The sequence below is a fragment of the Camelus ferus genome, chromosome 12, assembly GCF_009834535.1.
Source record: "Camelus ferus isolate YT-003-E chromosome 12, BCGSAC_Cfer_1.0, whole genome shotgun sequence".
NCBI classification, from domain to species: domain Eukaryota; kingdom Metazoa; phylum Chordata; class Mammalia; order Artiodactyla; family Camelidae; genus Camelus; species Camelus ferus.
The window spans coordinates 16,110,746-16,123,389 of record NC_045707.1 but is presented as its reverse complement, the minus strand read 5'-3'; the positions used below and the strand labels follow the sequence as shown (position 1 = coordinate 16,123,389).

At 38.6% G+C, this 12,644-nt stretch overlaps 1 protein-coding gene across 8 annotated transcripts in view; it reads right to left on the bottom strand.

The window, feature by feature from the left end:
• Window positions 1-12,644, bottom strand: part of ATF1 (activating transcription factor 1) — a 55,931-nt gene that overhangs the window by 19,363 nt on the left and 23,924 nt on the right. For 5 of the 8 annotated variants that reach the window (XM_032492808.1, XM_032492807.1, XM_032492805.1 and 2 more), the window contains exon 3: window positions 220-339. The exons of the other annotated variants lie outside the window; for them this stretch is intronic. In XM_032492808.1, the coding sequence (XP_032348699.1) occupies window positions 220-339 (120 nt within the window). The remainder of the gene's footprint in view (window positions 1-219; window positions 340-12,644) is intronic. 8 annotated transcript variants of the gene reach the window in all.

The following is a 12,644-nucleotide window of genomic DNA, read 5'->3' as shown; positions in this document are numbered from 1 at the left end:
ATAACTTTTCTGCAAAATTGTCTTCTATTTTCACTGGGCTATATATATTATATGAAATGAGAAGTTCTGAAACTCTTCTATTTGCCTCATTTGTTCTATAGTCTTATTTCTAAGACAACTTTATTATTTTGGTTTATAACTACAGCAATTTCAGTGTGTCTGAAGACTCAGGGTACAAAAGTCCCTTCTCTCAACCACTAAGTCTTTGAATTTCTGTACCGTTTGCACGTGTGGTGGGTGAATTACAGAAGACTGAGCTGTCTGGATGACCCCCTGAACCTGTACTTGCTCTCCAGGAAGAGGTACAATTGTCACTGGCGCAGATCCTCTTAATGACATCTAAGAACAAATAAAAATCCAATTAACATAATATATATTATACCTGTGCACATAAGATAGCTGAGTTCTTAATACTGGAAGACACATTTCAGAGCTTATTACCTTTATATCTATTAATCACGTATTAGGCATCTCATGCAGGCTGGAGACTGCACTAGGGGATTGAGAGTACAACAAACAGAATAAGAGCTATAACATAAGTAGAAAAGTAGGAAGTACTGCACTATAGGAGCAAAGAAAAGTGGTACTGCAGCTGGGTCTTGAAGGATACACAGTTCTCTGGGGGATGGGGCTGGATGGTATCCTGGGCAAAGGAACTGAGTATAAAAACGTGGCTCTTTAGAACATGTTATTCTAAAGAGATCTGGTTGAAAACCAATCAAGAAATCAAGAGTCAAAAAAGTTAGAAAGATACCAACTTTGGGCAGTGTCTTTAAAGAAAAATAAGTTATAATGTCATGATTCAGTTATTAAATTTTATTTCTGTGGAAATCAGATGGGGTTTCATGTAAAAACCGCAATAAAATGCTAAACCAAGAAAAGCCCACCCATCATCCTTTAAGACTCAGCTCAGCTTCTACCTCTTCCAAGAATCTTTCCCAGATATTTTGAGATCTCTTGCCTTCCTCTGGACTACCCTGGGTTCATACCATTTGTCTAAATCCAAGCCTGCTTCTCAGGTCCTGAAAATCACCTTCTTGACAGCTCCCCTCTTTTGTTTGCATCAGGCCCCCAAAACAGTGCCTTATTCCCTTTCACTGAAAGTTCTTTACCCTTTCCCAAGATTGGATAAATTCTAGTCTTACCATTCTCCCAAAATGCCCAGGTCGTGAAATACTATATATAAAATTTTATCCAGGTACTGAGAACTGCGAACTCTCAGCATCAATGACTCCATCAGCCTCCCTCTCCCTCACGCACTAAGAGACATGACCAAACTCTAGCACAGCTTCTATCAGCTCCAGGTTGTGTTCCTAGGCTGACTCAGCCTCCTTAGAATGCCTGCCTGAGAAAGCTCAATGCTGCCAACATAGCTGTTCCAGCCAAAACCTGACTATAGATCTTTGACTTCACTTTTTTGGGAGCATTTCCTTTAGAAAACTTGCAGTTGTAAATCCTTACTCTGACCCTTGAGATATAAATCTTCTACAACCTAAAAATGTCTTTCTCAAGGACCTGGGAGTCATCCCTTTGAAATGCAGTTATCAAGGATAGGGCCCTTGCCTCCCAGACTCTGTGGGTGTGTGGGAGGGTAGGAGCCTAACTTTGATAAGCACCAATTAGCCAACACAGATGGCTTAATCACTCTGACCGCCTCCCCACCTAACACCTTCAGTACTTTTTTCCTTTAGCACACCCCAGCATTTATAAAGGCACCCACCTTTTTGTTTCAGCGGACTTGAGCTCAGTTTATGCTAGAGTCTCTCTTCCCTATGGTGTTAGTCTGAATGAAATTTTGCGGCCTTTAGTAAGTGTCTGGCTCTGTTTCTCTGTAACAGTATCCCAAAATGGGGATACAGAAATTAATGAATTAAAAAAAAAACAATTCATGACTCTTAAAGAGTCCTACTCTACATTTACCATTACACTGAGGTCCCCTCACTTTCAGACCCTAACTAAAGCCAATCACTCAACTAATAATGAGAACCTTTGATGGTGTTAATTTACATTTCTAAAATGATAAAAACAATCATTCCTCCATGGTTTCTTGCAATCCTTTTGATTTTTGTGCAGACTGTGGGTCTTGCAGGTAGAAGAGGGGAAAAAAGCACTGTATCTATATATATCTAGTTTAGTAGCTCCTTCCTCTTATCACTATTCTAACCTCACTGAATGCTCATTACTCAGGGTCCGAAAGCCTGGTGTCTTCCCACTGCCACTCTCGAAAGTGATAATCTAAATCCTGAGATCGTTCTCAAAGAAGGAAAGGAAGGAGCTGCCCTCTTCACAACCCCAACTTTAACCTGAGGTTGAAACACAGATGATTGCCTCTATTACTTTTTGGTGCTACCAGAGCTTTCTGAAATGACAGAAATGTTCTATGTCTGCAGTATCCAATATGGCAGTCACTAGCCACATGTGAACATCAAGCATTTGAAATACGGCTTTTATGACTAAGAGACTGATTTTTAAATTTAAAATTAAATTAAAATTGAAATATCCACTTGTGGCTACCATGTGAGACAGTACAGCACTAGATCTTCAGAACCTGTTAGCACACTATGGTGCCAACCTCAGAACCCCTCTTAGAGATGTTAGAAGTGGAAAGAAAAGGATTTTTTTTTTTTTTTTTGGAGCTGTAGAATCAAGCCCCATTTCCTCTCACTCCACGGGGTTAGCTGAGCTCACTCCTCTACAAGTGACTTGGCAAAAATTAGCATACTCTTTAGCTCCCTAATTAGGGGATCCCTGGACTGTAAACATTTGGGTGAGGGAGGGTGGGGAGTTAGTAGAGTGGCATGGGAAAGGAACCTCTATTTTCCAGAGTCTGAATCCAAAGTCTTCTAACTCCACAAAGGCACACAGACTATGGAGTCAGATAGGCTTGGGCAGATTTATACCATTTATGGCCTTGCCATAACTATATGGTAACTTAATAAACCAATTTATTTTATAAAAATAAATATGAAAACAATGTTATTAAATATTTTAACTTAAAAGCCAAACAAACAATAATTTAAAAACTAATAAAAACTTCTTACAGTGGTCTACAAAGCCCTGCACAGAATGGCTCCTTCCTGCCTCTCCTGTTTGATCTGATACCATATTCCTCTAGTTCCGCCCAAAGGGGAGTCTGATAGTCCTTTCTACTCCTTCCTACCAGAAGGCCTTACTTAGCATGATATCCCCTTCATGTGTCCAGAAAGTCCTTCCCTTCCTTCTTGGAAAGTTAACACCTACTCATTTGTAAATCCACCTGAGCCACTCTGCATCCATGGGACTTGGAAGGCAGTCCCTTGAAACTGAGCAAACTTGAAGTTTATGCTTTTTGCTGTGCTGCAAGTTATAAAGTCCCTTCTTTCTGAACCAGGACTCTGATGTCTTCTGCCAGCATCCATGAAACTGAAGCAATCTAGCTTAGTAGCTTGCAGACAGGGTAAAATCTTAAACATTTTACATTTCTTGACACTTCTCTTTCCTCTGCTTCTTATACTCTAAAGACTCTAGATTCTAAATCACCAAGCCAAAATCCGAAGTAGAGCAAGAACAAAAGAGTAAACAAACAAAACCACTTATCAAGGCAGACTTGAACTGCTCTCAAAGGAGAGGGGGTCATAAAAGGCCAGGATTTTCTCTAGGGAAAGATAGGAGACCCCCTATTAAGCTGGAACTTTCAAAGGGCCATATCCCTCAGGATAAGGTAACAGAAGGAAAATTGCATTGGTATGGAGGAGGGAAGGGCTGAAGATGATGTAACCAGCTCTCCAGCAGATTTACAGTTTAAATTAACATCACCCAGATGAAAAGACAAAAAGCCTCAAATCCTGAAAGTGGTTCCCCAGGCACCTGGCAATAGTAAATTCTTTCTGGAGAAAGGCAGCTGCATCCTTGGCCACAAAAGATTTAATGGATAGTAAAGAATATTAAAATAACCAATTATACAAGGCAGCTGGTGCAAGAAGCAAAAACAGCACACGGCAGAAATACATTATCAATATTACTTAGGTCTAATCAGTATCAAGTGATGATAAGTATCAAGTAATATCAATAGTATTGAGTGACTATCAGACATAGATTATTAAAATAATTATGCTTATTACTATGTTTAAACAAACAGTAGAATATGTTTCAAGACAAGCTTGAAAATACCTTCAGGAAAAAGAAAACTATAGTAGATTTGAAAAAGAACCAGGTTTTCTAAAAACAAAGATATAATACTTGAAAATTTAAAAATCTCTGGATATACCAAACAAAGCTTAAAGGGAAAATTAGTGAGCTGGCTAACAAGAAAAAATTATCTGAACTGCAACAGAGAGAGACAAACAGATGGAAAACATATGAGAGGTTAAAAGATATGAATGAAAAGGCCAAAGAGAGTAGGATAGAGACAAGATGTGAAGAGATCATGGCTGAAAACGTTATAGAAGTATAATGACAGACATCAATCCATAGATTCAAGAAGCTCAATAACTCCCTTGTGGAATAAATAAACAATTCTACACCTAAACACAATATAATGGAAGCTGCAGTACAACTAAAAGTAAAGAGAAGATGTTGAAGGGAAGGAAAAAAGATTATATTTAAAACAGCAATAGTCCATTGACTTCTCAAAGGCAACAATGGAAAACAGAAACCAGCAAAATGGTATTTTTACATGTGCTAAAAAAAAAATTCAGAATTCTACACCCCATGAAAATATCTTGAAAATGAAATTGGTATTTTCAACAAACAACAGAGAAATCACTACCATCAGCAGACTTAACATCAAAGTAAACTCTAAAGCAGTGGTTCTCAACCAGGAATGGTTTTGCTCCCCCAGGGACATCTGGCAACATCTGGGGACATTCTGGGTTGTCACAATTGTATGTTGATACTGACATCTAGTGGGCAAAGTCCATGCTGCTAAATATCCCACAGTGCACAGTACTGCCACAACAAAGAATTATCCAGCCCACAATGTCTACAGTGCTAAGGTTTTTCTAAAGCAAATACTTAAGGTAAAAGAAAAGCAATCTCAAATGAAAGCTGAGACATGTAAGAAGAAATGAAGACCAAAGAAAATGATAAATGTGTGGAAAAAAGCAAATAATGATGAATGCATAAAATAATTATGTTTTATGGGATTAAAAGAGAAAAAAAACATTAAAACTCAGGTTTCTGGGGGCAGACCTGGGGAGAAGACTTGGTGTGGCTGCCCAGATTCACAATGGGCATGGCTCTGCTGCTACAAGCTCTGGGGTGGGTTGCCCACACATGGAGGTGGGGCTGAAATCTGAGCCAAATCCTGGTGCTCCTACATCACATACAAATGTGAGGCTTCCATGGGTTTATACTGGTGACTGTGATGATAGCACCCAAGGGACATGTGAGCCAACCACTGGCATTCCTACAGCTGAGGCAGACAGGTCCAGTGCCAGGAGCAGCAGGCTTTGTGGGCACTCACATACAAAAGTGGGGCTGAAATCTGAACAGATTTAACTGTGCTCCCACAGAGGTGGGGGTAAGGGCAACACCAACAATGGTATACTTTGTTGGCATGCACCCCGGGTAGCATGCAACGGCACAGAACAAACTTCCTGGTGGATAGCTCCTGGGAAGAAATACGCAGTAGCTCCTTTCCCTGCAGGAGAGCTCCAGTCCCACCTACCTCACACTGCAGCTTGGAACTAGATCTGGGTGCTTCACCTCCAACAACCAGGGAGCAGACCCTTCCCCTAACAGGTCTGTGACAGCCACAGAGCAAAGAGGAGGCCCCACTCAACGTCCAGTACAGGTCACCGTAACACCAATCATACCGCCCTACAAAGGGATAACGGCTAGCACACCCTGAAGAAAGATGCAGCAGGAATTCATACAAAAAAACAATATTGGAATCACACAGGCTATGCAGGGATACTACCACATAAAAACAGCCTTCAAAACCACAGTGGCTGTTTCTCCTAAATTCATAGAGACAAAGAAATACAAGTAAAATGAAAAAGAAGAGGCTCCCAATTAAAAGAATGAGAAGAGATTTCCAGTCAAGATGGCATAGTAGTAGGAACAAAAGCTCATCTCTCACGACTACAATGAAACCACAACTGACTGCTAAAAAAAACAACCATTGAAAAAGACTGGAACATAGCAAAAAAAAAAAAAAAAAAAAAAGGTACTCTGCAACTGGAAACAAAGAGGGAACCACAGCGGAATGGTAGGAGGGGCATGCTCACCATATAAATCAGGCCCCATACCCACCACAAGCTGAAGGGCGACCCACAAGCTGAAGGTTAAGTCAGTTGTAGAAGCCCTCCCACATCAGAGTTCTAAGCCCCACATCAGGCTCCCCAGCCTGGGGTTCTGGCATTGGGAAAAGGAGGAGACCCCAGGACATCTAGTTTTAAAGACCAGTAGCGCTTAGCTCCAAGAGCCCTATGGGACTGGGGGAAACAGAGACTTCATTCTCTTAGGTTGTGTACATAGAATCTTGCATGCACCAGGTCCAAGGGCAGAGGCAGTGATTTCATAGGAATATGGGCCAGACCTCCCTGCTGGTTTTGGAAGGTCTCTTGGGGACATAGGGGACGGCTGGGCCTCACCCAGGGGAGTGTTCATCTACATGAGCTCTCCTGGAGACTGACATCTTGATTGGATCATTAGCACCTAGACCTAGCCCCGCCCAACAGCCTGTAGGGAGGCCTCAGACCAAACAAATACTGGGTGGGAACACAGCCACACCCATCAACAGACTACCTAAGCCACAAAGTCTCTGGCCCTACTCACTGGAGGTCCAGGACCAAGCTTCACCCAGAAGTGGACAGGCACCAGCTCCTCCTGCCAGGAAACCTGCGTAAGCCTCTAGTCCAGCCTCATCCACCACGGAGCAAATACCAGAAATAAGAAAATAACAATCCGAAAGCCTGTGGAAGGAATCCACAAACACAGGCCAGACTCTACCCTGGGACTGGCTGGGACCTGGGACTGGCTGGACCCTGGCCCTTGGGTGACAAAAGAGGAGTGTACTGCTGGGATGCGTAGGACAGCTCCCACAGACGGCTACCTCTCCAAGGTTGAGAGACATAACTAATCTACCTAAAAATACAAATAGAAAGACAATATGAGGCAGCAGAGGAATATCTCCCAGGCCAAGGCACAAGATAAAATCCCAGAAGAAATAAGTGATGAGGAAATAGGCAATTTATCTGAGAAAGAGTTTAAAGTGATGGTGAAGATGTCCACAGAACTCTAGAGGAGTACAGATGCAGAGTGAAGATTTTAGCAAAGAGCTGGAAAATACAAATAATACTCAGAGTTGAAGAATAAAATCACTGAAATGAATGACATACTAGAAGGAACCAAGAATAGACTAAATGAGGCAGAAGAACAGATCAATGTGCTAGATGATAGATTCGTGGAAATCAGTACTTCAGAACAGAAAAAAGAAAAAAGAATGAAAATGAGGATAGTTTAAGAGAACTCTGTCCTGTGAAGCACACTAATAGTCACATTACAGAAGTCCCAGAAAGAGAAGAGAAAGGACCTGAGAAAAATTTTGGAGACATAATAACCAAAAACTTCCCCATCCTGGGAGAGGAAACAATCACCCAAATGCAGGAAGTGCACAGTTTCACACAGGATCAACTCAAAGAGGAACACACCAATTCATAAAGTAATTAAATTGACAAAAATTAAGGATAAGGAGAAAGTATTAAAAAGTAGCAAGAGAAAAGGAACAAGTAACATACAAGGGAACTCCCATAAGGTTATCAGCTGACTTTTCAGCAGAAACTCTACAGGCCAAAGAGAATGGCACAATATATTTAAAGTAATGAAAGGGAAAAACTTACAACCAAGAGTACTCTATCCAACAAGCCTCTCATTCAGATTTAATGGAGAAATCATAAGCTTCACAGATAAACAAAAGCTAAAAGAATTCAGCACCAGCAAACCAGCTTTACAACAAATGTTAAAGGAACTTCTCTCATCATCAAACCATAAGAAAAGAGAAATGAAGAGGGGGAAATAAAAAACCTACAAAAGATTGCTTTGGCAATCGAGGTCTTTTATGGACCCATATAAATTTTGGAATTGTTTGTTCTAGTTCTGTAAAAAGTGTCATGAATATTTTGACAGGGGTTGCACTGGATCTGTAGATTGCTTTGGGTAGTATGGCCATTTTGATAGTGTTGATTCTTCCAATCCAAGAGCACAAGAAATCTTTCCATTTCTTTGTGTCATTTTGGTTTTCAGAGTATAGGTAACTTCCTTGGTTAAGTTTTATTTCTAGGTATTTTGTTATTTTTGATGTCATGGAAATGTTTATGCCAGTTATAAAATGCTGGTTTTTGAAGTGAAAAAAAAAAAATGAAAGGCCTCAAATGGCAAAGCATCCTTCTTTTTTATGGGTGAGTTGTATTCCATTACATATATGTATGCTGTATCTTCATTATCTATTCAACTATTGACATGCACTTAGGATGCTTCCATATCTATCTTGGCAATTTAAATAATGTTGCTGTTTATATAGCAAGGTGTATGTTTTTTTGAATTGATTTTTATTTTGTGGTTGGCTTTATCCTTTAATAACTATGAAAGTTTAAAAAGCTAAAGCTCTATAAACATTCTTAGAAACGATGAACAGTACATATATGTAAGTTAAAAAATATATGTGCAGTGAAAAAAAAAGAGCTATCAAGCCATGAAAGACATGGAAGAAACTTAAAAGACATTACTAAATGAAGGAAGCCAGTCTGAACTGTACAGTTCCAACTAAATGACAAACTGTACAGTTCCAACTAAATGACATCCTGGAAAAGGCACAGCTACAGAAACAATAAAAAGGTTGTGGTTTCCAGGGGTTTGGGGAGAGGGAGGGAGGGAGGGAGGGATAAATAGATGGAGCACAAGGTATCTGTATGATGTTATAGTGGTGGCTATATGTCATTACGCAATTGTCAAAGCCCATAGAATGTACAACATCACAAGTGAACCCTAATGTAAACTACAGAATTTGGCTAATAATGAGTCCATGTTGGTTCATCGACTGTACCAAATATGTCACACTGATGAGGGATGTTGAGGGTAGGGGAGTATATATGTATGAGTGGGGAGGGCTACGTGGGAATTTTGTATTTCCTGTTCAATTCTGCTATAAACCTGAAACTGCTCTAAAAAAAAGTTTATTAAAAAATACGTGCAGTATATTGTGTATATGTGTTTACATACAATATATTGTATATGTGCAGTCAAATTGTAACAATCCTACCTGGTAAAAAACTGAAAAAAATAGAGAAAAAAGTAATTCAATAAATAAACCTAATTACCTCCCCACCAAGAAACAAACAAACAAAAATACAAGAGAAATCCCCTGAAAGAACAATGAGATAGACCACTCCAGTATACCAGACCCTGAGTTCAAAAAGGAGGTAATAAAAACGCCAAAGGAATTAAGAAAGACTATCAATAGAAATGCAGGTCACTATAACAAGGAACTAGAAACTATAAAGAGAAGCCAATCAATATTAGACAACTCAATTGCTGAGAAGAAAACTGAGCTAGAGGCAATTAATAGCAAACTAAATACTGCAGAAGAACAAGTGATCTGAAAGACAGAATAATGGAAATCACCCAATCAGAAGACAGAAAGACAAATGAAAAAGAAAGAAAAGAAAGCAACATACGAGACTTATGGGGTAACATAAAACATGCCAATCTACACATAATAGGGGTCCAAGAAGAAAAAAGAGAAAAAGGGACTGAAAATGTATTTGGAGAAATTATGGCTGAAAACTTCCCAAACCTAAAGAAGGAAACATAACTAAGTACAGGAAGCACAGAGGATACCAAACAAGATGAACCCAAACAGACCTACAGCAAGACATAGAATTAAAATGGCAAAAGTTAAAGATGAAGAAAGGATTCTAAAGGCAGCAAGAGAAAAACAAAGAGTTAGTTACAAGGGAACCCCCAGAAGGATGTCAGCTGATTTTGCTACAGAAACACTGCAAGCCAGAAGGGAGTGGCAAGATACTAAAAGTCCTGAAAGGCAAAACCTGCAACTTAGGGTACTCTACCCAGTAAGACTATCATTTAGCATACAATGAGAGAGAGAAAGAATTCCTTACACAAGCAAAAATTAAGAGTACAGTACTATTAAACCTATCCTAAGAGAAATACTGAAAGGTCTTCTCTAAGTGGAATAGAAACAATCTATAGTAAAGGAAAAATCACAACAGGAAAAGAAAATATATAAAAGAATTGTAGATCACTTAAATAAACAAGTACATAGATTGAGGGGGGACAAAAAAGACATTTGTGAAAGTGACTTTAAATACAGTAAGAATAGCTAAAAGATAAACATGAAGATGTAAAATAGGACATCAAAATCACAAAATGTTACGGACAGGAGTAAGAAAATGTAGATTTTGTTAGAATGTGTTTGCGTTTATATGACTACTAATCTCTTTAGCAAGTAGATACAATAATGGGCTAACACTTGAAAACCAGGGTAACCACAAATCAAAAAGATACACAAACAGATTCACAAAAACCAAAAAGAAAAGACCTCAAGCATAATAACAAAAGAAAACCATCACACCACAAAAGGGAAAAAAAGAAAAGAAACAAAAGAAAACCATCACACCACAAAAGGGAAAAAGGGAAAAAAAGAAAAGAAACAAAGAAATACAAAATCAACCAGAAAACAAGGTTTAAAATGGCAATAAACACATACCTACCAATAATTACCTTAAATGTCAATAGAGTAAATGCTCCAATCAAAAGACACAGAATGGCAAACTGGATAATAAAACCTACAATATGCTGCCTACAAGAGACCCACTTTAGGGTGAAGGATTCACACAGATTGAAAGGGGATGAGAAAAGATGTCATGCAAATGGAAATGTCAAGGAAGTGGGGGTAGCAATACTCATATCAGACAAAACAGACTTTAAAAAAGGCCATAAAGAAAGATAAAAGAAGGACACTACATAATGATAACTGGATCAATACAAGAAAAGGCTATTACACTCATTAACATATATGCACCCAATACAGGAGAACCTAAATACATAAAACAAATACTAACAGACATAAAGGAGAAGTTAATGGGAACCCAGTAAGAAGACTTTAACAGCCCACTGATATCAATGGACAGACATTATAGACCAAAAACTCAGGCAACAGAAATTCCACATGACACAGTAAGTTAGACTTAATTGGTACCTTCAGGACATTACATCCAAAAAAAATAAAAAATAAAAAATAAAAAAACCAAACCCTGAATACACATTCTTTTCAAGCACACATGGAACACTCTCTATGGCAGACCATATGCTAGGACATAAAACAAGCCTCAACAAATTTAAGAGGCAGAAATTATTTCAAGCATCGTTCCTGACCACAACAGCATGAAACTAGAAATCAACCACAGAAAGAAAAACAAGAAAAAAAAATTACACGGAGACTAAACATGCTACCAATAAACCAATGGGTCAACTATGAAATCAAAGAAGAAATTTTAAAAATCTCAAGACAAATGACAATGAAAACAAATCCATACAAAATCTATGGAATGCAGCAAAAGCAATCCTAAGAGGGAACTGAGGGAAGTTCATAGCGATACAGGCCTTCCTCAGAAAATGAAAACAATCTCAAATAAACAACATAACCTACCACCTGAAAGAAAAAGAACAATAAACAAAACCTAAAGTCAGCAGAAGGAAAGAGAATAAAGATCACAGAGTGGAAACAAAGCAGAAATTTAAAAAAAGAAAACAATAAAACTAAGAGCTGGTTGTTTAAAAGAGTAAACAAATCAACAAAACTCTGGCCAGCCTCACCAGGAAGAAAAGAGAGAGGACCCAAATAAAGTAAGAAATGAAAGGAAAAAGTAAAACCAATACCACAGAAATACAAAAATCTGTAAGAGAATACTATGAACAATTTATATGCCAACAAATTGAACAACCTAGAAGAAATGAACAAGTTTCTAGAAACATACACTACACCAAAACTGAATCAAGAAGAAACAGATAATTTGAACAGACCAATCACTAAAACTGAAATAGAATCTGTAATTTAAAAAAACTCCCTGCAACCAAAGTCCAGGACTGGATGGCTTCACTGGGGAATTCTACCAAACATACAAAGGACTTGTACTGATCCTTCTCAAACACTTCCAAAAGACTGAAAAGGAGGGAACCACTCTCAAATTCATTTTATGAAGCCACCATCACCCTGATACCAAACCAACCAAAGACACTATCAAAATAGAAAATTATAGGCAAATGTTTGATGAATATAGATGCAAAAATTCCCCCCAAAATATTAGCAAATCAAGTCCAATAACACAAAGATCATACACTATGATCAAGTTGGATTCATCCCAGGGTCACAAGGATGGTTGAACATATGCAAATCAGTGTGATACACCATGTCAACAAAACAAAGGACAAAAATCACATGATCATCTCAATAGATGCCGAAAAAGCATATGATAAAATTCTACATCCATTCATAAGTAAAAACTCTCACCAAAGTGGGTAGAGGGAACATCTCAACACAGTAAAAGCTACTTATGACAAACTTACAATCAACATAATATGCAGTGGTGGAAAGTTGAAAGCCCTCCTGCTAAAATGTGGAACAGGACAGGGATGCCCACTCT